Consider the following 20,971-nt stretch of genomic DNA (forward strand, 5'->3'; position numbering starts at 1 on the left):
ACGTTTTTTTGGTGCGTCTGTAGTTATGTGTCGGCAGTAGCTTTTATCATTGACGCTTCAGCTATGAAATTTGTCACCTCTGAAGTTTATACATAGCACTCGTCAGTGGTGATTTTTTATGTATTAAATTTTGTTAGAATAGCTTGCAGTGCGATTAATTTGTATACATCCACTTCATATCATACACACACCATCTTTATACATCATTATACACGGAAATGTCAACATACATCACACACATAGATTTTTTTAGAGTGAAACTGCCTTATATTAACTCATTGTCAAGCATGAGAATCATGCTGAATACAGGCGTTCAGGAAATCAGGTTTCTGGTACATCCAAGTGTTTACAAACTGACTACAAGAAGCGAACATGGTTGTCTAGTGCGCAGCCATATTGACCTCTCTACAAACATGAGTAAACTCAAAAACATCACACCCCCTACAAATATCCTGAATTTGGAGCAGAACAGGCAGGATACATGATCTGTTTTCGCTTCTACTTTTCCACAAATTAGCAACATCCAGATTATTTGTTTCTAAGATCACCTTATTTCAGGCTGGCCATCAATTCTGCACCATCCCAACATGCCAGTGCCTCTGCTGACAGCACAATTGAGATATCGTTGTACCACTTGCATCGGATAGCAATCACCTGGCCCATGTCATCTCTAATCATCACAGCCGTGGCTCCTTGTTTACCTTCATAGTCAAAAGATGCATCAACATTTACCTTAATAAAACCTGCAGAAGGCTTTTGCCATTTTGTTACTTTGATGCTATCCGAACCTTTTGCACAAGGGCCCGAGGTCTGAATCAGATCGGAGGCCATGTCCCTTGCCCACCTGCAAGCTTGTGTAATGCTCATTGAGGTTTCTCCATGATTTCTTTTGTTCCTTGCAGTCCAAATTGCCCGCATTCCACACAAGATAGGTCCGCGTAAAGCCTGCGAACAAATCACATTGTCAAGCAAGTTCTGCGCCCAAGTGCAGGATAGAGTTTTGGCAATTTGATATTATACAGAAGGTCAGACTTGGGGGAAGGCTGCTGACGCCGCGCCTGGAGGCGGCCGCGACAGGGAAGCCACCGACGCCTGGAGGCTGCCCGCTGCCGCCGCGCTTGGAGAGGCCGCCGCACCACCTGGAGCCCACGGCGCCTCCGCTGGGGAGGCCATCGTGCCGCCTGGAGGCCGCCGTTGCTTGTAGGTGGAGTACCGGGGACGGTTTGGGGCGTTCAAGATGGAGACCGGGCCGCGCGGATCCGGATCGGGAGGTGGTATGGACGGAGGAGGCGACGGGGTGGGGCAGAGGCGTCGCGACCGGAGAGAGGAGAGTAATAGGATTTGGATTAGGGTTTGGACGCGCGTGGATTCTTCAAGCGAGCGGAGGAGGAGATGGGGCCGGCGGCCACGGGAGGAGGAGGAGGTGACCGGGGGCGGCCTCGGGAGGTGGAGGAGGGGGCCGGGCGGCCGGCGGCGCCGGGCACGGGAGCAAGGAGCGCCACGGGAGGAGGAGGGGTGGAGGCAGGGGGAGATTTGCAAAAAAGACCCTGAATTTTGTAGAAAAGCCCAGTTCCGTCCTTAAATTGGACTGCGCGTTGATTTCTTGAAAACGGAAGGACCAAAACGAAAAGTTTCCGGGACGAAGACCAACGACGGAAACACTACTGCCTTTATTATTAGGTACAGATACGGTCGTCACTAAGGGCATATCCATTGGCATTTAGGTGATGTGGTGTACATTGACTGTGGTGGTTGGACATATGGACTGCTGGCAAAGAATGAAATATTGTGTTTGTGTTCAGCATTTGAAACAACCATTTGTAAATATCCCGTTTTCTCATAAATAATTGGTCAAAATTATCTCAAACTTGAACAACCTGATTTTCTTGTGGACACTTTAATTTTTGAGACTAAAATTTGGAACAACGAACCTATTTTCTCCTAAATTAGTCAACGTATGGGAGGATGTCATAATATGACGGCTAGATGACCATATTCACTCCATTTTACAAAGAATGACGCGCATGAATTTTGAGGTTTTACTTTGACCAACACAGGAAGGACGAAGGGTTTTAGAATAAATTTAGAATATGAAGAAAACATGATAGTTTTGCATATTTCCATCGCATATCCGTCGTTGAGGATCTAAAACGAAAAATATTTTGAATCCAAAGGACTAACACAAAAAAAGGCCTGGAGATCCAAAGTGGCAGCCACACGGCAGATTCAGACTAAATCATCCACTAATCACACAATTAACGAGTTGATGTACGACTTGACTCTATTTTTCAAGATGTTGTACTACACTGGTCGCACCGTGCAAGTTGTTCTATGGCTAGTGTTATTATCTCGATTTGACGCATATTTCAACACTCCTAAATTGAGTAACTAGTAAGTATCCCACTAACCCGCTGGTAGTGTGTTGGCTACTGTCGAATGTGGCTGAGGTACTTTCCAAATTGCCATAGAAATGCTCTTTTATTTCGGTTTTACTAATTTTATTAGGATTTTCCTACTACGTCGATCTCATATTTAGACACGCATTTAAACAAGCAAAATTGAGACACTTCGAAGGGAATATTTTCCAGCATCTTGGCGGGGGGCTTAATGTCCCGTGCAATTTCTTTCCCGGCTTCCCGCTCTGAGTAGGAGTAAAGAAGAAGACAACAGTACTTCGCCTCGTGGAAAAAGCTTGATAAAAAAACTTTCGAAAAAAATAACTTGATAAAAAAGACGACCATTCGACCAACTTCAAGTCAAGCAATCGTGGGACCCAGCCTCCCAGTCGGAAAGCCCACTGGGCTTGGCCCGTTTGCGCTCAGCCCGGCACAAAAATAATCGGGCCGAGCCGGTGCGAGGCCCTACCTGTGCTTCAACCTCATGCCCTCGGCCGGCCAGGCACGGCTCATTTATATATATATATATATATATATATATATATATATATATATATATTTTTAGGATTATTACATTTAGCCCATTGATCTTCTCAAATTTGACACAAACCATTTTTCTGTTTTAGCCCACCATTTCTTTATATTTTGGCCACCCAACTCTTTTTTCTTTTTCACTGATTTTTTTAAGAATAATCTGTAACTTTATTCAAACAAGAGAACCATTACAAGTACAATGCTTTGGATCATTGACTCTAGAAACTCTAAGGTAACTCCTATAATTAAGAATTACAATGAAATTTCTTAAAGAAATCTTCTCCCTGATTTCATACTTTGCAACATGAAATTCTGCTGAGGCTTCAACATAGAGACTGCAATCAGACTGTAGCAGCAACATCATTATTAGTATCCCTGCACGAACTTGACTGCCTTCAAAGGTTTCGAAAAGCCCCTTGAGTCGCTCATCCAAAAAGATGAAAAGCCATGAGCGTTGAACGTAATTGGGCCGGTGATGATCCCCTAAACGTGCAGGTCGTCGAACCGCAAGATCTTCATCAGAACGCTAGAGAAGTATTCCAAAATACAAAACGTAAGACCAACAAAAGCACCATGACACACTAACAAAAACTCAACAAATACGTGTAAACGGATCTGCGAGTACACAAACCCAAAATCCACAAGATCGGGTACACTAAATCCACGGGGATTAAGAATCTCTAGCTCCGCAGCAACGCCCGTTGAGGCACCACCACAGCAGAGGAAGAACCAGAGTACCTTTATTCGTGACGGCATCGCACCCTCAGCCATGACATTGCCGATCAGAACCAGACAATCGATATAACCAAAAACTTCTGGATAATCTTAGAAAGAACCGAGGTTCCCCCCACCTCGCAGCGTCAAGACGGCGGCCGGAGGCGAGGGGAACTGAAAATCTCCGGTGACGGTGGCTACGGCAATGCTCCTGAAAAACCTAGCTACGATAGTCTTCTTTTTCACTGATTTGCCCCACGTGTGAGACGGGCTTCCTCACGCCCTGCCAGGCCTTAACGAGCCTGGCCGGGCTCGGTGCCGTGCCGGTCTGAAGCAGGAGTTTTCGGCCCAGCCCGGCCCTTCTATTGTGTGGTTCTTCGCCGGCCGCGGCCCGGCCAGGTCCGTTTATCTCCAGCCGGAACTGTGCCGGGCTGTCCGGGCCCGTTGGCCATCTGATTCGGAAACTCGGAATCAATCCTCAATCTCCGTTCCCATCGTCCCATGGCAGACACCCGTCCCTCCTGCTCCACGTCCCAGGGTTCACCGTTCACCCATGGCGGGGACCTGTTCTCAAAAAAAAAAAAACCCATGGCGGGGACCTCCTCGGCTCCTCTCCGCCGCCGCCGAGACCTCCGACACCATGTGGCCTCCCTCTTGTCCCCGTCGCTGTTCGCCCGGAGCTTCTGGTTGCCAATGGTCGGTCGACACATGCAGATTCAGATGCAGTGCAGGGAGCAGAGCCCGCCGCTGAGCCTCAGAGGAGGAACCACGCGGATGGAGGACCGGACGGCCGGAGCCCTGGATGCCGCAGCGCGCTGTGAGTTTCCAAAATTTCAGCATTAGGATTTCAACTGATTTTTAGTTGAATTGGAAGCATACAGTACTGTCCGTTGGAAGCAGAGCTAGTCCGTTCTGACAGTCTCACCAATTATTTGGTCATGAATCATGACTACAAATTTGATACATAATGTCTGCTTCCAATCCATCAAGTCGCACACCAAATGGAAGCAGAGCTAGTCCGTTCTGCGGACTCACTAGTCAGGGGTCCATGGCAGTTGCTGATTTTGGACTTGCTCAAGTAGCTAGTAGCTGCAACCTTAATTACTGTTTGTTTCAAATCTGACATGTCCTGGTTGATAAGATCGATCACACTGAATGGAACTAAGGAGTAGGCACATGTTTGAGACTCTATTTAACTACCTAATCCCCCCGATTCCTTCCAAATTTTGTATTGAGAAGCTACCAAATGATGTGTTGGTATTTGAGATGCAGGCACGTACAGTCACATGCTCATGGTTTCATCAATGCTTGATTCCTTGCTGTCACCTGTCTATTTGATTTCCAGTTTATTTCTCCTTCTGTCTTCTTGCTGGAGGTATTTAGGTACACTCCTCATCTTGTGCTTAAGAGGCTATGGCTGCTTCAGCGTGGAAGTCAATTGCATGCTCACTCTAAATTGTGCTAGCTTGCTCTGTACTTACCCTCTAGCTACTAGCGATCAAAGTTGGAAGGTGCCATGCCTGTTTTGTGATCTTCTAGCTCAGTGTAAGCCATACTTTACCTCTTCACTTGTGTTTCCTTGTGTCTTGCTCCAGGAATGTAACAATTTCATAAGAACTAGCTTGTTTTATGCAAGAATCTGAAAAATTCCCTAGTTGCACATAGTGACTTGATTCTATCTGCATATCTTACAGGGTTGATTTGGGTGCGCCACAATGGCTGGATGGCCCATAGACCTTTGGAATGAATGGGCAATTCAGATCCTGGTGCTCTTGAGCTTCATGCTGCAGGTTGTCCTCTTCGTCTTCGCCGGCATCCGCAGGCGTGAAGCGTCCCCTGTGCTGAGACTCCTGCTCTGGCTGGCATACCAGCTGGCTGACTCCACTGCCATATATGCTCTGGGCCTCCTCTCCCTCAACAGCTTTCCGCGTGAGCACCAGCTGGTTCCCTTTTGGGCGCCATTCCTCCTGCTGCACCTTGGAGGCCCAGATAACATCACTGCCTACTCCCTCGAGGACAGCAAGCTCTGGAAGCGCCATCTACTGACTGTCTTTGTGCAGGTCCTCGGAGCCGCCTATGTGCTCTACAAACATATTGCTGGCAGAGGGAACTTGGTCCTGGCAGCCATTTTCATGTTCGTAGTCGGGGTTGTCAAGTATGCAGAGAGGATATGGGCACTCAGGTGCAGCACCATGGATAGCATAAGGAGCTCACTCAACAATTCACGCGGCCGCAATGATCATTATACTATTCCTAATGGTGTCAAAGGGAAGTTCCATGAACAAGTTCTTCTGGAACTTGCTCACTCCCTTTTCCATTTCTGCAAGCTTAAACTGGTTGATTCCTCAGTCAATATGGATCATCCTAACCTCGTTCGTTCACGTCTTGATTGGAGTGATATTTGGAAGTTGATTGAGATGGAGCTATCTCTGCTATATGACATATTGTACACCAAGGCAGCCGTGGTCCACACCTGGTATGGCTACTGCATCCGTTTCATGACGCCCTTTGCCACTGCCGGGGCATTGTTGCTGTTTCACTTTAGCAATGGCTTAGGTGGTCTCAGTGGAGTTGATGTTGCTATAACTTATGCCTTGTTGGGTGGTGCCCTGTTCATGGAGGTGACAGCGCTGTTAGGCGCAATTGGATCGACATGGACACTTGCCTTTTTGTGTGCTTTGCCCATGCGATGCAGCTGGCTCCGACATGCCCTTGTCTGCAGTGGAAGATGGCATCGGCTTCGTCGCCTGCTTCTAACTCTCAGCCGGCTGGACATAAGAACAAGAAGGAGGTGGTCAGGTACCATTGGGCAGTATAACCTGCTGCATCTGTGTGCTTGTGGCAGTAGTGATCCACTCAGAAGATTGGCAGAGATACTTGGGCTCAAGGAGAGGTGGAACAAGTTACACTACTCAAGGACCCTCGTGGTTTCAGAGGTTGTCAAGAAGTTGGTGTTCAATCGACATGGTACGCTAGTGTCGAGATCGAGCCACGTGAACGCACTGGGCCTGCTCAGGGCAAAGTGGGGAAAGTGGGCACTGGCCAAAAACGAACTCTACGATGAAGTTTTTAAAGATTGTGACCACCTCCTTGGCGTCGAACTCCAGGAGGGCATCCTTATATGGCACATCGCCACTGACGTCTTCCTTGCCAACAGAGAAAACAAAGAAGATACTGCTGCAGCGCATGATGTCGTGGCTGCGATCAAGGCACTGTCCAATTACATGATGTTCCTCCTTGTGAGACGCCCGGACTTGCTACCTGGCCTTGTCCTGAACAGGATTTATCAGCTAACCTGTGAGAATTTGGTCGAAATATGGCACGGCTCCCTTCAGAGGGAGAAACTCGCCGTTATCCTGTACCGGGAGAAAAAAACTTTAGATTTCAACAGCAGCGAACTTCGTGTGCGATATGGAGTTGAGGTTGCTGAGAAACTGATCCAACAGGAGAAGGCAGGGCCGACCGACATATTGGGTGTGCTTCTTGATGTGTGGATGGATTTTCTATCATATGCCGCCAACAGATGCAGCAGGGAGTCCTACGTTAATAGGCTCAACAATGGCGGCGAGTTGATAGCTATCCTCTGGCTCATGGCAGCACACTTTGAACCGCAAAATCGAGCCTCGTCGCGATGATGATTAATCTGTATCCTTTGCTACTATGTTCACCGACTTCCCAATAACATGTTATTCTATTATACTTGATTGATAACTGAACATGCATTTGCAATATATATTCTGTGGAAATGTACTCCTGATCACGGTGAGTCTGATTATTGGATGATATACTAGTCAGACTTCACATGTAATATATCTAGCAGTACAATTGTACCACCAAGAATGAAGTTTGAGAAAAATAATACAAATTGAAGTGGCAAGGACGATATCCTAGCTAGATTTACAGCTCATCCCTCTCCTCTCCTTCTGTGTGCTTCTTACCCCTCTTGATCCCCCAAGAAGGATGGATTACAAATTATAATGCACCTGTTCCTTGTCTTGATCACCCGAGATAGTGAAATGAAACTAGTTAGTTGTAGTTCCCATGATCATGCACTGTGTGGACTAATTAAACAGACGTGGGAGGAAATTAATATGACAAACTATGTATATGGACTAATGGACAGAGGAGCCATGATATAGACTCTGACATGACGAGCAGTTGTGTACTTGTGTTAATTTACATCCAGATTTAGACTGATGGATGGCATGCTGGTAAGTGTTGGGACATCATATCGCTCGCTCTGGCAGTGTCCTCATCTGCTAACTGGCGCCCTTGCTGACTGCAATTCCCCTCTTGTTAGCTCGGCATCGCCGAACCATCCTCCATATCTATACTACCGTGTTGTGCAATTATCAGCATTCATAAATGATCAAAGTTAGCTTGTTCAGGTTGTCCGAGTGCCATGTCGCTCCGAGCAGGTATTCCCATGTGTCTTTGAACCTTGCCATCGCCTTTAGCACGATGGTTGTGGTTGCGAAGCGTCTCCTGTTGAACTCTACTTTGGAGTCTGAGAGGTTCATCTCCTCCTTCTCCGACAGGTAAGTTGTGAGAAGAGAACTGGGAAACCAAGAGAGAAGAGGGTATCCTGCATTACTCATTAAGCAACACTCATAGTAGTAGACTAGTAGTTGTCAAGTCTTTGTTGATATTCATGTGGACAGGGAAAGAACGAAATGGATGCAAAATCTATCCACAGTTACGACGTGGACTGAACTGAACCAATTTTCTCATCTCCAAAAGTGCAATCAATATTTCTTCTGGCTGCCCATCAGAAGAAGGCGGAGCAGAGCAAGTGAACAACCCTGGGCGGCGCCCCCGTCGTCAGGGAGGAGGAGGAAGGCGGCAAGCGATCGTTCAACGCGGTGCCACTGGCCGGCGTGCGCGTGGACGTCGCCGAGCGCGGCCGCGCCCTCTGCTCGATGCGCATCCCCGCCCAACCTCACGGTACGCACCACCCTGATGCCTGATCCCCCTCCATCTCTGCATCTCGATCTGATTCCCCTGGTACGATCCGCTGGGCCGCTCCACATTCAGTGGAGGGAAAAGGAGAAGAAACCAAAATGATCACTCATTTTAAGGGCCTATCCGGTATCACTGTGAATTCTAAAACTCCGCGGATCTCGAAATGCGGATCGGACCACCTGCTAGCCTATTTTTGCGGAGCGATGATTTGCGGCCTCTAGTTCTGGCTTCTGACCCCGCTGCATCGTTCCAAACCTCACCACGCAGCCGCCGCCTCCATCCTGCCCACCTTCAACCACAGCCGTCCCGTCTCTATCCTGTCCATTCCCGCTCCCCATTCGACCGAGAGGAACCTAGCGAGGTAAAAAAAAGCCGTGAACCCCACCAGCACCGGCCGGGGAGGATGAGTGCCAGCGCGGGCTTCGTCGATGAGGGGCCGGGAGGAGGTGGGCGAGCTCAGGGCACCCACGGCGGGGACAGCCCAACAATCCTCCCTCGCCGCCACGCTCACCAGGGGGACCTGTCAACCAAGCAGGCCTCCTGGAACAGCGTGCCACGGCTTTGGAGAAGCGAGGAGGAGGTACAGGCCATGTGTGGGACGAGAGTGGCAGGGAGAGAGGCATAATCGTGGTGCTGAGGAATGTCCGTTGTTACAAGCACACGCACGGCATCCTCCTCCCTGTGGATATCAGCAATGTTGCGTGCATAAATGAGCCCAGGAACTCAGGAATGTTCCCCGGTTCAACCTCCTTTTCAGGCCCAGAAGATTTCAAGCCATAGCGTGGTCGGAACAGTTTCTTGAGCGCATTGCAGACATTACCAGGAGAATCCACGAGGTGTTTTTAATCCCATCCAGATTGTTGCACGTTTGCTTGTACTCCCCTCCTCCCTTGCTTCTTCCCTCATCACTGCTGAGCAAAGCCCGTGCGGTGCGGTGAGGTGCCAGCACCCCTTACTCCTGGGGGGGCTCTTCTAAATTAAAGCGCATATAAGAGAATCTGAGACCTCTCTCCTGAAAGTAGTTCACAAGAGGTAAAGCTAATTCTAATGCAAAAGATAGCCAGGTAAATCGTTCACATTTGGAGAAAGCAAATCTGTACCATACATGTCTTTGTTTCCAGCGAAACCATGAGATTCAGGAACCAGCTTTGGCTAGTGCTGATGGGGATACAGTAATGTTATGTCCACGCTTTATCGATCTCCACGTGTACATGATTCATGAATCTTCTGGTGCTTTGAGGACAGACTGTTTGTGAAAGTAGTCCGCCATAAGCCACAAGACGGTTGTCAGCTCACCGCCACTGCCGAGTCTCTTGGCATGGGACTCCCTGCTGCATCTATTGGCAGTGTAGACAAGAAAATCAGTCCACACATGTCGGATCAGTTCCAAGACAGCCATTCTGTCCTTCTCCTCTTCTTGTTTGAGTAGTGCTCGAGTAAGCCAGTTAGCATAACATAGGCGAGGAACATCTGTGCTGTAGCCTGGCTTCTCTGTGTTGAGCATGATGGCAAGATCGTCTCTTTCCAATAGTCGAGAAGGATTAGGGTCGTCATGCAGCCAGAATAATTCCTTCACCTTAGTCCAGCTGATACTGCGACTTGAGGTCTCTGCAGTACACATGTCAACCAGATTCTGGCAGGTCTGTTGGTACAGTCTGGTCTGAGCAAGGCCTGGTAGCATTTCGGGCCGCTCAACAAGGAGGAACATCATGTAGTTGGACATTGTCCTAATGATCTCCACCACTTTCTCCTGGTCTGCATCATATGCCTTGTCTCGACTGCTTTTGGCAAGGAACACATCTGTGCCAATGTGCCAGATAATGATGCCCTCTTGGAGCTCAATGCCAAGAGAGTCTTTGAAGTCTTTGAATTCGACACCATCATAACATTTATAATACTGCAATGCCTCTACGCCCCAATTTGTCCTGATCATGCCTTGCGTGTTCACCTTGTTTTTCCTGTGCAATCGTTGTATGTACCAGTGCAGCCATAGCCTTAGCTCATCTGAAATCTGAATGGTCCCTGAGTAATGCTTTCTGTTCCACCACTCATTTTGTCCCACCATCTTTGCCAATCTACCGAGAAGAGGACTGAAGGCTGTGTCACGACGGCTGCAAAGTTGCAGCATGTTGTATTGCCCCATTTCACCGGACCACCTCCTTGCCTGACCACCAACTTGTATTCTCGTGATCTTCTTGACAAGCTGACGAAGCTGATCCCACCTTCCACTGCATAGAGCAGTTTTACGGAGCCATCTCCAACGTGTGGTGCACAAGAAGGTGTATGTCCAACTTGACCCTAGCGCGCTCAACAAGGATGTTGCTTCCAGGAGGAAAGCCCCAGACAGCAAGGTGTATGTGATACCAACATCAACTTTGCTGTCACCATCGTTGTCACTGAAGTAGAACAGCAGCAAGGAGGCGACAGTGGCAAGTGGCGAGACAATACGGATGCTGTAGCCAGGCCAAGTGTGGATCACAGCTGCCTTGGTATACAGGATGTCATACAACAGGGAGAGCTCCACCTCCATCAACATCCACATACCCTTGTATTTTTCATTTTCGATGTCTCTAAGCATCTCGCCACCACGGTTTTCAAAATCCTTTTCAATCCAAGAATCAACTATGGCACGCTTGCATACGTGGAACATGGAGTGAGCAAGACGCACATAGTGTTCTTCCTTGTTGGCGGCCCCCTCTCTGAGCCCTTGATCCAGAGTGCGGAACTGTTTCCGTTGGACATATGGCTCATTCTTGAGAGAGCTCCGGATGGTATCCATGTTCCCCCGCTTGAGTGCACATGTCCTCTCCACATACTTGACAAAACCGACGGTGAACATCAGGATAGAAGCCAGCATGACAAAGAACCCGTTGTCAGCAATGCGTTTGTACAGAACATAGCCTGCTCCGAGGACTTGAACGACGAGAACCTGCAGGTGACGCAACCAGAGCTGGTTATCCTGCAGGGCATAGGCAGTTATGCTGTCAGGACCGCCTAGGTGCAGCAGGAGGAACGGCGCCCAGAAGGCGACAAGCTTCTCATTCTCGCGTGCTTTGCTGAGGGAGAGGTGGCCGAGGGCATATATCGCAGTGGAGTCAGCCTGCATGTACGCCAACCACAGCAGGATCCTCAGCACAGGATTGGCTCCGCGTCGACGGATCCTGGCGAAGACGAAGAGGAAGATCTGGAGTGCGAGGCTCAAGAGCACAAGGATCTGGATCGACCAATGATTCCAGAGGTCCAGCGGCCCTCCAGACATTGTTCCGGCGTGCATGCAATGACCCTGTTTCATGAAATATACATACGTGTATAACTGACGCAGCTAAACTACATATTATCTCATATTCCTTGTTGAGAAATAGCAATGCATACTTGAGAATATTCTGGACTACTCTGGATAATTGGAGAGTGTTGGGAATTGGTTATGCATATTTGAGAAGATTCCAGAATAGTTTGGATTAGTGGAGGAGAAGATATTTACAAGGAGCTTTCCAGTGAATATGAGAAGATATGAATATTCTAGAAGCCTTGAGAGGTTACTTGAAGAGTGTTGCAATTTACCATGAAAGGACATAATTAAGATAAGTTTCAAGAATAAGTGAGAATTCTCTAGAACTAGGATACATGTAGAGTATTCTAGAGAATTGTAGTGGGATGTACTACATGGTCTTGTACAAGTATAAGTAGAGGTGCCCCCACCTCATAAGTGTACCACAATCACCACAAGTAGTGTATCACCACACCAAGTAGAGAAGTGAGCTACCATGGTAGGGTTGTGTGTAGGGTAGCCACTAAAGAGAGTGTTGTACCAACATTAAAATAGTGAATAAAGTGTTGAGTTTCCACAAGTTTGATATCCCAAGTAGTGTAGTGTGCAAAGGTCCTCAAGAGTGGGTGTTAGGGTCGCCGCCCGTAAAATCTCTACATTCCTCAACAAAAGATGTCTTAAGTTTGTCAAAATTTGGATGTATCTAGACATGATTTAGTGTATAGGTGCATTCAAATTTGGTCAAAGTTGAGATATCTTTTGTTGGACGGAGGGAGCACATGATTCACAAGGGACGATGTATAGTACCTGGCAGTAGTAATGTTGCAGCTAGCAAAGACGGATAAAACCAGTCAATCGTCCAAGATAGGGGATGCAGTGATGAACTGGAAACAAGAAGGCAGACAGTAACTTGAGTCTGGCAAGGAAGAGGCAGGTAATAACTCATCATCTCATACTACACATGAGTATTTGCTGTGTAAGCATACAAGCTGCATTCAGGTATTCAACTGACCAGCAATAGTATATGTGCGCAATTTTTATGGTTCCATCCAATAGATGACACTACAATTTCCAATTTCAGACCATGTAGACCAGCAAGAAAGCCAAGTCGGAAGCTTTTGGGACCCTTTTTAGCTAGTACAGAAGAAGACAAGGAAGCTATGTGATCTATTGCAAATAGTTGCCAGCAGGTTCCAATTAATATACTCTCAGAAACTTCTCTTTGTGTCCATGAGAACTATGGCATTACACAACTATAATATAGACACAGTACTAGGTTTACAGTGATCCAAGTTGCATCGCCAGGATGAGATTAAAGTAAATGCAAATTAGTAATGGGACTGACTATAGCTCAGTCGATTTCTCAGTCAAACAGGCAATCAATGGGTTTGTGTCCTCTAATTGGTACGGTGTTGGTTCTATTTATTTATTTTTGTCTCAAGCAATAGCAGGCTGGTAGCTTAGATTTTTCTTTTGGGTTTCTTTGTTGAAGGTCAATCTTGGCCTGAGCGTGTGGAGTTTCAAATTACGCTCTAAAATAAGTCCCCTTTGGTGTGGGGCTTTCGTACACTAATAATTTTTGTACGGTGCTAAAAAAAACTTGAATTTTTTTTCAATTTTTTTTGACAAATTTGAAGAAGGTTATTTGAACGCCTTTATTCAAGTATATAAAGAAGAAAACATGAAAAAAGTATTTTAATAATGACAGCACATTTGATCAAATCAAGTTGCTCAAAATAGTAAGTGCTAGCCTGAGTGCTTTGCAACGTGCAAACCTAAGTTGCGGTTATAAAAACATCAAGTTTAATTTTTTTAGCAAAGTTGGACTATCATGGTTGTTTGGTCCACATGTACATACGAGGATAGGCCAAGTGTCTGCAAATTTTTATTACGTAATACTCCCTCCGTTTCATAATTTTTGTCAAAATATTACATGTATCTAGACACGTTTTTTAAGAATAGATATATCCATTTTGGGACAAATTTGAGACCCGACTACTCTCTCCAAGAAGCTTATCCTAGGGATGGATTTAGCTATAGCTAGGCCAAGAATACCAACTCTAATTGCAGATCAATCAGTAAACGTGCATTGGCCTACAGCCCGGCCGGCCGGCCGTACGCTGTAAGCCTGTAATACTGATACATATCATACGGATCAGAATACATACCTTGCCGGCTACACGATGGATGGTTGGCCAAGCCGTATACCCTCGTGACATCGATCAGTCTAGCTATCTTACTAGCTTGCTTGCTGCTCATGCAGGACGCCATTGCGGCCGGGTCAATATATATAAAGCTTGTATAGCTGCAGTTGACTTCGTCCCGTCAACGCCTCCAGCTTTTATTTTGTTTTCTTCTCCTTACTAGTTGGTAATATGTTTTCAATAAAATTAGTTTTTACGAGTGCCGCATACTTTTTAGTGGACCTAGGAATTACTGGCGAGCCGGCAGGCCGCTCCCGAATTGCGAGCGACCGACGATTTGCGGCGGCCATCGTCGTGATTTGCGGCGGCCGGCAACTGCAACTGGGGCACACAAGTTGTACGACGAGGTGGGTTTGACTTCTTAGGGATGCATGCAAGCGGGCAGCGGCACACCCGCCGTGACAGGTGGGCCCGGCTTATTGGAAATACCATCAAACATCTTAATCACTCGATTTGGATTTTGTGAGAAAGACTTACCAAATAGCTGTGGTTTCTTCGACTATTAGCAACAACCGTAGTTTTGTAAAACTCTAGCCTCAAAACTGTGGTTTTATAAAATTTATTTTTACGAATATACCATAATTAAAATGCACATGCAGTAAAGATGGCCCGCTAAAATATCAAGTTAAGTGTTGGAGTATATGGGCCTCAGCCCATTACCCAATTGGAAAAATCAAAGGGGTGGCTGGTGGTGTTGTGGGACTTTAGTCCCACCTCGCCAATGTACAAAGGTTGGGACCAACATATAAGGGTTTGCCTCATGACTTATCTAGTTGGGATGACAAAGGAAAGAATCTGCTATCTCTACACCACACGCCCGCGCGTTCGGTTCGCGTTTCACGTTTCCATTACGCGTGGACTTAGGACTTAGGACTTTGGAGTGTGCGTGGCTGTGGCTGTGAAATAGCAGATTAATTTTTGTCTCGCGCGTCTTAATCTTGTACACACCCGCGATTGCTTCACGTACCGTTATCTGGATAGACTTCACTTTCGCGTGAAGGTAGGAGATCGAGGCGTGGTTGAGATATGCCAAGGGGCGGTTCCTGGTATATAGGCACGTGGTTTCGGGCGAACACAACTATAAAAGGGAGACGTCCCTATCGGTAGAACTCGCCCTGAAAAACCCATCTTGTCCTCTGCGCTCGCCATCTTCGAGACTTGCCGATCCTCTCCCTGCCGTGCAGCAGGGCGAGGAAAGCAGTAGTCTCCGGACTGTCCCTGGCGATCGAGGACCTGCACGGGTAGCCGGGCGATCAAGTTTTCTGGAAAGTGCTCCGCACGTCTGCTACATTCGTCATCAACTCTTCCTCGTCTACGATTGTCGTCATCTTCGTCAGCTTGCTGCCTCAGCTCCTCATCCGTTCCGAAGTACTAGGGACCGTTTTGCCGGATTAACCTTGGCTCTGATACCAAATGTTGGAAATCAGCCCAAAATCTCTGTCACGCAGTAACAACAAGCAACGCACACGTCGAGTACTTTCCGGCCAGCCGATGAACTCTGGCGAGACGCACACGTACAAAACTGCCCAGCAAGCAAATCGATTAGCAACTAGCACCAGTAGTACTCGCGTGACGCACACACAGGAGAATATTGATTTTGGTATGGCTACAGGCCCATGTCGAGCCTGCTTTATTTTTCTTATTTTCTGGGATTAGGATAACAAGGCACCGTATGCCCGTACTTATACACGGCCAGAGGCCAGTCCGACTCAACATCTAACAGCCTAACTGAATACGACTAGGAGACCAACTCGTTGATTCCCCTGTACAACTCCTAAACCGACTAGAACTAGGTATGAACCAGAAATAAACCTATTCGAATTTGACCTTATGCTTACATTGCTTCCGGAGTTGATGACCTACAAACACAAATTTGACACGTTTGCTTATCCATATAAAGTTCTTGTTTGCAAGGACCTCCCAATTGTGAATCTACAGTATTAATTTTCTAAAACTTTATAGAAAGTGAGTCCTACTTAAGCAACGCATGTGTCTTTTACACTTACTAGCTGCTCCCCCTGATTCTCCTTGATTGCCAGCTGCACTCTCCCGGTCCCAGGTTCCATAGGCATTGGCGTTGGCCTCGTCCCTGCTGCCATACAAATCAACTCTTCAATACTCCGTCCGTTGCTAGTTCAAAACTACGTCAATCTTTATGAACGGAGGGAGCATAACTCTTCCCTTTTCTTGAGACAATCATTGCTTAGCTCAACTGAACATGATAGTTTCTGCTGCTTCTCGTTGTGCTCAGGATTAGCAAACTGTAGTTCCAGCGGCTCAACCACAAGCATGTCATCCTCCCAATGAGGCGGATTTATCTGCATGCTTGCGAGGAAACAAAATCAAGATGCATTACGCCATTACCTTTATTCCTATACATGCATGTATACGTACGCAAGTGCTAAAGAAATTTGCACTTTTTCTATCTTACGTGGCAAGAAAAGTACATTTTGTTTTGCTTTCCAAGCGCCAGATTCGAGGTGCCCTAATCACTAATGGAATGTTTTCAATACTTCGATGGAAAATACACGAGTATCTGGGTTAATTCATTAGAGAATATCAAAGTATATATGCTTAATTTCCGTTACACGCAGAAGTATATATAAAACCGTCTGTATACATATGGTTAGGGTCCTTGAGATTCTAGGAAAGCACATATATCAGACTATATTATACCTGGAAAACTGTCGAGTCATTGGCATTCCTACTGTGATTATACGTACTTTCCATTTCATCAAATTTGCTCATTATTTCTGATATAAAAGGTCGTTTATAGGGGTCATGCTTCTGGCATAGTAGCGCTATTTCAATACCCTTAGTTACTTGTTGTTGGTATTCTGGTCGAGTTTCCTTCGCTGATTTACTCCATCTGTGCCTCCATCGTCTTAGTATCTGCAGTTTTGCAATACGCAAAGGTAATTTTGTGGCATACCTAAATATTTCATCTAAGCAATATGTATATGCACAAGGCAATTAGATAACCATCTCAGTGTACAAACAATATTTTAATTATAAGAATTCCAAGTAAACATTAAGATATCACTCCAAGGAAACGACATCCGCACTCGACAGACGATAGCGCGGAGAAAATAAAGGGAGCACCAAGCGCTGGGTACCCGCTGCCGAGGGTTCCCCGTGCTGACTCACTGTGGCGCACCACTCTGGTTCCAGTTTCTCTAGTCTTTTCAGGTTTTCAATAATTTGATCAGAGATTTTTTTTTCCTCATTGTTCTTACTAAAACGAAATCAACTCGGACAAAATGTTCTTAAATTTCCAAAAAACTATATGAACAAACAGTGTGTCAAGGCAACGTTCCACCAATTCACGATGCCTTTGGCACATCTGTTTTCAAATTTCTCTGACACAATGTAGAAAGAAGAGATGGAGGCTAACCTTCTGTTCTCTCTAAGTTTCTAGGGTTCTCTTTAGTGGGAATATACATAACAGGTACATATCGGCATATGGCCACATGGGCCAACTACACAGCCCACTAACTGCCAAACAGGTTCAAATACGGCTCATGGCGTTGGGACATGCATGGAAGAGGGGAAGACGGTGGTGTCATTGTTCTATCAACCTGTTAACTTGGCTACTGAACGAGCACTAGGGGGACTCCATGGATCCCAGAGGACCTTTTTCTCCACTGATAATCAGCGAACAACTTCATCAATCATTTCCATTTCTAGGCACAACACCCAGGTGGAGTCGCCCCGTCACACCTCCAACTGCGGCCCAATGAGCGTGGCAACATGTCCACAACACAGCACAAATGCACAATTACAACGCAGAGCTTCATCCTCTTTTATAAACAGCATTGCTTGATTGGAGGAAATGGTAGCATGGAGTTACACTTATAGTACACTGTTGGTCTGTCGATTGCAAGCTTGTACGCTAACATGGTATAAACAGTAACAAAAAGACATAGGAGAACTATGCGGATGAATTGATGATGCGTAGACCTCTTTCTTGTTAGTTTAATTTCGGTTTCATTAGTTAGCCACCATGTTCAGGCTAGCTAGTTAGAGCTACTGAAAGTACGTAGTAGGGACTGCGGACTGCCACTTTAGATGATTTTGTTGGTTATCTAAGAAGTGAAGGGGGGTTGTTCGATTTGATATAGCATACTCGTTCCGATCCATAACAAGCAACGATACTGAGATCTCTAATAAATTTAGTTGAATGGTATAAAATAAATACAACAATAGTTACATTACACGAGTTTTGAGAGAAAACTAGATTGCCACCCCTCGTCGCTTTCTCCCTGCCAAGGCCCTACCTTCATGTCTATCCTGAGCATGACCTGTAACCAAATGAGCAAATGAATTGTGAGGGGCCATCCTTGATACCCATGAAATTAGAATGAAGTCTTGTTTTGGTCTGACGCTAGGATCAGTTAGAAGTTCCCCTAATGTCACGCTTGGCAATTCCTCCTTGATTGAAACATTAATTGTATAGCGTGTCATGCTAAGTGAATGGGAAGCAAAGTCTGTAATGTCCACTGGATGGCCTTGCTGTATAAGCGTGGTTGGGTGCACACCGTATATGGAGAGGTTTCTTTTAACCATTCTTATCCCCTTGTCCAATATGCAACACCAAAACTGAATATCAAGGTTGTTTCTCAATACATCCGCGAATGTATTGGTAGAGACAAGTGAACCTTGTGTGCTGTGCAACACCTTGGCAAATTCATCTGCTATTTGTACTAGTTGTGGATGTTGTGCTGGGTCGGTGCTTCCGAATGCCAGCGTCTTGAAAAGGTACCTCAACTCATCGTAAGACAGAACACTTAGGAAAATCGGTTTCACTGATCCAAATCGGGATAATCTTGTAATTCTACTTACGATGATGATCTTGCTCCCTCTTCCCATTCTTATGACAAATGAGAGAAACTTTCTCCAATCATCGTCACATACATCAGAAGCAAACTCAATAACTACCAACACCATCCCAAATGTGATCCTTCCATGGTCGTCAAGTATACTCATAAGGTTGTCTCCATTCAAGTGCAAAATAGTTGAGAAGCGTGAGCGGACCCTTTCGTCGCCACACACATAAGCAACCAAAGTTTTCTTCCCAACTGCAGCAGCACCTATGATTGGAAGAATGGCCAGTGCATGATCACCAGCTGGAGGATCGTTGTGCTGCAACAAAAAGCTCAAGAGCTTTTGCTTCTCGGCATATCGGCCGAACATGAAGTTGTCACTGTAGAGATAAACGTCGTAAGGCCTACGAGACATCCGCTCGCATCCACCCAAAAGCACAACAAATTCTGCCATATTAGCAACAGCGATTTCTAAGCTTTCCAAGGCACCATGTGACTCGAGGCGCGTGGCCTTATCAGTTGTTGTTCGAGAACGCTTGGCTAAATATAAGCTGCTGCTAGATGAGTTATTGCTGCTGACCTCGTCGAAGCCTGCACCGTCTTGGAGGGCTCCATACCTCGAGTTATCCAGCACGCGGTATCCTCTGTACATGGCCTCTGCAAGCGTCTTGAGCTGCATCATCATCCCGGAGTTGGTTATGTATCGAGCGTCTGCCTCCTCGATGATGGTGGAAGCTCTCATCAGGAGGTGCTGCAACCTCTCCAGCTCCACCACCTTCTCCTCTGATTGTGTATGTCTCAGTGAGTTGTGGTACTTGTTCATCAGGATGGAGATGAACTGGCTCACGAGTTCACCTGCAACTGCAGATATGGCAATCTCCATGGCCAGGATGGATGAGGAAAGCTCCTGGTCAATCTCTCTGGGCCTGGCCACACGGGCACAAATAAACCAAAATGTGGAGGCTCTTGGCCAAATAGAAAAGTCTTCAGAGACAAACTACTAAACCGTTGACAGAGACGAGTTCAAGGGGTAGGTGACACATTTTACGGTACCGTGTATCTCTTATACAGTACCTGTATCGGTACGATATGCTGGCCTAGTGCCCTATGAGATACATAAATTGTGTTCTTAACGCAAACATGTGAGCACGATAAGGCAACTGTCCAAGCACCCTTAAAAATTGGCTCGTATCTTTTATATTCACGGTAGGTAGGTCCAAATTAATTCTTTTTTGCATCGGTCTTTTGTTGGACTCATTGAACATTTTATATGTGAGGGAGTGGCAAGACTGAGACATCATCTCCCATATCCTCCATGTAGACATCCAAAGCATCACTCATGAACACTACTAGGCTGTTACATCCTCATCTTCGAGAACAAGCAGACAGGTGAGCCAATATTTATTTCTGCCTCTATAAATCTCAGCTCTTCGAACTCTTTGCTGTCTTAGCTTGTTACTCCCTCCATCCATAATAATTGTCACTCATTTATTGCAATTTTGTACTAAATCAGCAACACTTATTATGAATCGGAGGGAGTATTTTATTTTCTCATTCATTTTGTCTGCATCTATTCTAGGCCCATGCATGCTCTATATTTTTTCAATCTCCTTTGCTTAGAAGATACACATACAAACAATTCAAGGTCATTGCTTATAATACATAATGCTAAAATAAAGAAAAAAGGAAATAGAAACCAACACATGACAAAGAAGAAAAGAACACTATCATCATGCATTCCATTGTAGTACTGTGTTAAGAAGCTATACCTTGGCCGAGCATGATATTTCACTACATAAGACAATATCGTCATCAATAGACAGTTCCTTTTGTTTATCAGAAGTTTATTTCTCTTTTCCCACATGCCTTGATATTATTATAAATATAACAGAAACCACTAAGTTAACTGTACTGAACATGTGCAGCACTTGGTAAAAAAAAATTAACGAAACAGCCGCAGCGAGTTATTTATTGTCAATAGAGGGGTTGAGAGAATCAACCTGGGAAGTTACGAACACGGAAACAAAAGACAAGAGGGGGGGCCAGGGTTTAGGTACAAAGATTACAGGA

General features: G+C 46.0%; 4 protein-coding genes across 8 annotated transcripts; 1 reads left to right on the forward strand and 3 right to left on the reverse strand.

Moving 5' to 3' along the window:
* Positions 1–244: 244 nt before the first annotated feature.
* On the reverse strand, positions 245–1,512 carry LOC100840386. The gene is made up of 3 exons (XM_010241311.3): positions 1,033–1,512; positions 789–945; positions 245–701 (listed from the first exon to the last, which is right to left on the reverse strand). The coding sequence occupies exons 1-3, from the start codon at positions 1,171–1,173 to the stop codon at positions 550–552; spliced, it is 450 nt and encodes a 149-aa protein (XP_010239613.1). The 5' UTR covers positions 1,174–1,512; the 3' UTR covers positions 245–549.
* A 2,560-nt stretch (positions 1,513–4,072) lies between these two features.
* On the forward strand, positions 4,073–13,315 carry LOC100843617. Of its 4 annotated transcripts, none has more exons than XR_002961124.1 (3): positions 4,073–5,189; positions 5,339–8,588; positions 12,956–13,315. XR_002961124.1 is itself a non-coding variant. In XM_010241312.3 (3 exons), the coding sequence occupies exon 3, from the start codon at positions 5,360–5,362 to the stop codon at positions 7,277–7,279; it is 1,920 nt and encodes a 639-aa protein (XP_010239614.1). In that variant the 5' UTR covers positions 4,073–4,461; positions 5,028–5,189; positions 5,339–5,359; the 3' UTR covers positions 7,280–7,551. The 4 variants fall into 4 exon arrangements, 1 of the variants encoding a protein (XP_010239614.1); XM_010241312.3 differs by lacking the exon at positions 12,956–13,315 and having other exon boundaries at positions 4,073–4,461; positions 5,028–5,189; positions 5,339–7,551; XR_002961125.1 differs by lacking the exons at positions 4,073–5,189; positions 5,339–8,588 and adding an exon at positions 11,886–12,808.
* LOC100846771 lies at positions 9,626–14,169 on the reverse strand. Of its 2 annotated transcripts, none has more exons than XM_010241313.3 (3): positions 14,043–14,169; positions 12,682–12,758; positions 9,626–11,889 (listed from the first exon to the last, which is right to left on the reverse strand). In XM_010241313.3, the coding sequence occupies exon 3, from the start codon at positions 11,878–11,880 to the stop codon at positions 9,823–9,825; it is 2,058 nt and encodes a 685-aa protein (XP_010239615.1). In that variant the 5' UTR covers positions 11,881–11,889; positions 12,682–12,758; positions 14,043–14,169; the 3' UTR covers positions 9,626–9,822. The 2 variants fall into 2 exon arrangements, with proteins under 2 accessions (XP_010239615.1, XP_010239616.1); XM_010241314.3 differs by having other exon boundaries at positions 12,682–12,790; positions 14,043–14,156.
* A 1,970-nt stretch (positions 14,170–16,139) lies between these two features.
* Positions 16,140–20,198, reverse strand: LOC100840694. The gene has a single exon (XM_003580900.3). It carries the CDS (start codon positions 19,782–19,784, stop codon positions 18,312–18,314), a length of 1,473 nt encoding a protein of 490 aa, XP_003580948.1. The 5' UTR covers positions 19,785–20,198; the 3' UTR covers positions 16,140–18,311.
* Positions 20,199–20,971: the final 773 nt, after the last annotated feature.

Source organism: Brachypodium distachyon, chromosome 5 (assembly GCF_000005505.3).
Source record: "Brachypodium distachyon strain Bd21 chromosome 5, Brachypodium_distachyon_v3.0, whole genome shotgun sequence".
Lineage (NCBI taxonomy): Eukaryota > Viridiplantae > Streptophyta > Magnoliopsida > Poales > Poaceae > Brachypodium > Brachypodium distachyon.